At 32.8% G+C, this 4758-nt stretch overlaps 1 protein-coding gene across 3 annotated transcripts in view; it reads right to left on the reverse strand.

Annotated features, from left to right (window-relative positions):
- The window catches only part of LOC107610142, a 2390-nt gene extending 1436 nt beyond the window's left edge, over positions 1–954 (reverse strand). Inside the window, exons 1-2 of one of the 3 annotated variants that reach the window (XM_016312224.2) lie at positions 782–941; positions 348–494 (exon numbers count right to left, since the gene is read on the reverse strand). In XM_016312224.2, coding sequence (XP_016167710.1) covers positions 348–494; positions 782–872 — 238 coding nt within the window. In that variant the 5' untranslated portion in view covers positions 873–941. Of the gene's footprint in view, positions 1–347; positions 495–781 lie in introns of all 3 variants that reach the window. The other 2 variants (XM_016312225.2, XM_016312226.2) reach the window with 2 other exon arrangements.

Raw genomic sequence — 4758 nt, forward strand, 5'->3', positions numbered from 1 at the left:
TGAATTGTTCTTAATATATAGATCTTAATTGTAATCATATTTTATATAATTATATATACGTATACGTTAATAAATAGACAAAAAGAAAATATAATCTCTGTTTGTTTATGTAATCCTTCATTTCAATAATATTGAATTGGAGTTGGATTCTTAATAGAGAGCTTGAACAATAATTATAGTGATTATTGTATGAAATATATAACGCAGTAGATAATTTAATTTGTTCATATAAACATTAATTACGAAACCATTAAATTATTTTTGTGAAAATACTTACACTTTAGCATTTCATATGCATGATTATCTGACTAATCAGGAAAAAAAAAAAAAGTAGAAAGGTGCTTTACCGATATATTTAGACCAGCCATCAATGGCGGCTTCTGGGGGTGGGGTTGTTGTCGTTGTAGTAGGATTGTAACCAATAGAAGGATAAACCCAGTCATTTATTGAATCTTTTCTCTTTTGAACTTTCAAATTATACTCTGTTTTTCTCTCTTTTAATGAATCAAGAAAATATAATGCAAAATCATGTTATAATCAAATGGTGAAATATATAATATATACAAACGTACTTTTATAACATATGCCATGATAAGAGCAACTTTTTATTATATAATATCAAAATTAAAGATCATGAAGAATAAAACTTAAAAATCCAATTTTGATTTACAACACCGCCATGAACTAAAGACTTTATTCATAAGCAGGGGTATTAGTTGTATTGTTAAATTGTTCGGATAACTAGTTACGTGCATAATCATATTTTTATGAGTAGACTCACCTTGGGGCAATTCATGATAAGCTAGAACATGAGAAGACAAGAAGAAAACCCAAAGAAAAACAAAGGAAAGATATGCCTTTAAATTATCCATATCACCGATCTTTGGTAGAGAGACACAAAAAAGGGATATGGAAGTGTAGTGCAGGTATAATGGAATTAGGCAAATATATATATAGACTGAGATATAATGATGATGATCACAGATCAAACTTGCATGGCCTCTTGGCCAATATAGAAAGTCAAGAGTCAATTATGTTAGTTAAATATGAATTTATTTACTTAGGTAATAACCAATATTGTTAAGTGAAGAGTCAAGTATTGATGAAATATGAATATAATTAAGGTGATTAGGGAGAACCACACTGATATCTACCCTTGAAAGATCAACATATTGTTGATGTGATCCCTTTTTTTTTTTTCTTTTAAGGTGCGTAGTACCCGATGAAAGATATTTAGAATTAGAAATTAGTTTATAAGTGTTTGTCTTTCAAATGTGAGTTTTTCAGTAGTAAAAATCTTTAAATTTTGATTAGTTTTCTTGTGCCGTTAGTTTGAAATTATTGATTTGAAAATAAAAAAAAAATGTGTTAGTACTTAAAATTATTATTGTCAAACTCGTGAGTTAACCCATATATATTTATATGAATTTACGAATTTAGGTAGTGAAATCGAATTAATTCAGACACAGATTTAATTTTGAGTAAACTTAGTTTAGGTAGTCAAATTTGCGAATCTAGAAATGAATTTGCAAGTTTATTTTTTGCCTTTAATAATCCAAAACGGAGTCGTTTTGCCAAAAAACAAAGAAAAATTATTTTCAGATGTAGGATTTCACGTAGATAGAACACGCACTCCTTTCTGACTCTCAACGGTGCCGTTTCTTACTCTCTCAAGTCCCAACTCTTATTCTCTCACTATTCCCTATTGCCGACCACTGTGTTGGTGCTGTTTGCCACCGTTATTAGCGTTGTTGTCGACATCTCCTGCCTCTATTGTACTTAACGCTTTCGTCTACTCTAATCGTCTTTGGATCCGATTCTCTTGCTCATTAGTTTGCCTTGCTTCGCATCTCAACCATCCGCCTTACTGCCACCATTTGTTGCCATTTACCTGTTTCTCCTACCTTTTTTTTCCTATTTCGTCGTCGCTTGTCGTTTCTCACTCTCTGGCTCTTTGCTCTACTATTTTGCTTCATGACTTTATACTGCATGACTTTGCTGTGTCTTTTTTGATCGATTTTGTGATGGTTTTCTGTCGCAGCTAACCATCGTGGGTTCACTTTATTAATGCATATTTGCTGTATTTATTTGAGGTTCAATGTTTATGGGTGTTTGTTGTTATAGAATGTTCAATGTTCAATTTATATCATTCAAAATTTATAAATTGCATTGCTTTTAGTATTGAAGATTTAGTAAATTACAGGGTTAGTATATGTAATACTCTAATATTTTTTAAACTAGGTTTAAGCCTTATTTAGATTATATTGGTTGTTGAATTTTATGAAATTTTTGAAATAAAATCTTTATATAAAATAATTTATAAAAAAAATAGTGGATAATTAGTTTTTATTTTTAAAAGTCATTTAAAAATAGTGAGAGTCTTGATCATTATAATCATTACTAGTTAGGGAATATAAGTGGACCTAGTGATACTAACACGGAAAATCGGCGTACTATGCTATAAAGGCAAAAACAATGACAAAATTTACTCATATCAAATAATCATATAAATAAAGAAAAGAGTAATACCCCAAATAGGTCCCCAAGAAATTTACCATCTGACAGTTTTGTCCCCCACAAAATTTAACTAAGATTTCGACCCTGAGGTTCTCAGATATCCACCAGATACGTCCCCCAAAACCGTTTGATCCGGTTAACGTGGTGACGTGTCAGGTTAATTGCGACATGTCACCTCCAGGACATTTTGGTCCCCATCCATGCTAGACAAAACGACGTCGTATTGGAACCAGGGGCAAAATCATTCTGAACAACATAAAGTCTTCTTCCTCCAACATAACAAAAGGTGGTAACATAACTAAGACAACAACTTTCACACTAATTCTTAGAAGCATCATTTCTTGAAAGACTGGTTCAACCCTGGTGTTGGAATGAATTTGAACAACTTAGATATTGTGCCACTGGTTGCAGCTGCCATTGTCTCAGCACTAACACTCCTCGAATTCTTGGCCCTAATTACTGTCTCCTTTGGACATCTAAAAGAAAGCTAAGCTTGGAATAAACAGTATTGTTATCACCATGTTTCACACAGAGTTCAACTGCTTACATTAAGCCACTTACAAGGGGGCATACCTTTGGATTGCTTGAGACATTTCTTGTCACATCTGAGGGAAAATTGTCAACTTGAGTATATTGAGAGGGAGGATTAGGCTCTTGCATGCTACCAGTTCAAATACATCAGCCTGTGTTTCCAATATTAACAAACAGGGACAATGAAAGTATTTGAGTGTAACATCACGAATTATAAGTCAAATAGGTCCCCTAAGATACTATTATAAGGCAAATAGGTCCCGCACATGAAAATGGCGCCGTTTGCATTATCTGTCCAAGTGGGGACGAATTTGTCCTCTCCGAAACGACGTCGTTTTTTCCCTGGTTCCAATACAACGTCATTTTGTCCAGCGTGGATGGGGACCAAAATATCCTGGAAGTGACATGTCGCAGTTAACCTGACACGTCACCACGTTAACAGGATCAAACAGTTTTGGGGACGTATCTGGTGGATATCTGAGAACCTCAGGGTCGAAATCTTAGTTAAATTTTGTGGGGGGCAAAACTATCGGATGGTAAATTTCTTGGGGACCTATTTGGGATATTACTCTAAAGAAAAACAAACATCAAAACCACAATTGAGTCACTCAATAAAGATAAAACAAGACACGCAGAAAATTTTAATTCTCGTACTTTGTACAACTATAACTAAAACAATCGCCTATTCTCTATCTTTAATATGAATTTGAGCAAGTGCTTAACGTTCTGTATCTATGTCCTTGATATCCGTTCCTAATCATCTTATAGTGTACACGTCTTTTCAACTCAATCAAGTAGTATATTGCTTCGCACTGTGTCATTTCTGATGATGGTACGGGAAGAGGGGTGAGAATAAACAAAAATTTCTCAATAATTTATTTATGTGGTGTCATTGTATCCATCTCCATCTACTCTGAATTTTAAAATAAAAATAATGATGATGCAATGATGAGGTTCAATTAGTATTTTTAAAAGTCTTTGTTAATTGGAGTGGTGTGGCTTTTAAATTTTTCTTTCTTATGTTATGACATATGTGACTCAAGACTGAATGCCTATAATGTTAAAACATACAAAATGCAAACACATAAATCTTGACTTAATTTCTCTTGACATTCTCCTAATTTCTCTGTACATAAAAGAAAACGATCTTTTGGTGATATAAACTCTTATGCAATGTATCAAATTGACCTTAATTTTTCTTAAGCATTCTTTTAACATTATTTTGACTTGGAGTGTTTTGAACTCAAACTATGTATAAAATTGATGGGAGACCCCTTCTCTTACTGAAGGTTCTTATTCCAAAATTTTGTCGATCACATTCTCTTACCGAAGATTACTTCGATTATCTTGTCTTTGGGGGTCACCTTTCCTTACCAAAGGATCATTCTTTCTATTCTTTAATGCATATAATGTAAACCCCAAAAAGTTTACAAACAATTAGCTAATAAAATAAATATTATTCAAAAAATTAAAAAATTAAATGTTATAATTTAAAAAAGTAGAAGTATTTAAAACACAAATTTTAACACTAATTTTAAAGGTTTTGGTTTGAAATTGGGCCAACAGATTAAATAGATTGAACTGGGCCCAAAGCCCAACCCAAATAAGCCTTTTCCCCACTTGCAGACACAATATTTCAAATTTCATTATGAAAGGGGGAGTCCACGGTGAGAAGGGAGAAGACCAATAGAACCCTAACCCCTTATTCCA

The sequence above is a fragment of the Arachis ipaensis genome, chromosome B07 (assembly GCF_000816755.2).
Source record: "Arachis ipaensis cultivar K30076 chromosome B07, Araip1.1, whole genome shotgun sequence".
Taxonomy (NCBI): Eukaryota; Viridiplantae; Streptophyta; class Magnoliopsida; order Fabales; family Fabaceae; genus Arachis; species Arachis ipaensis.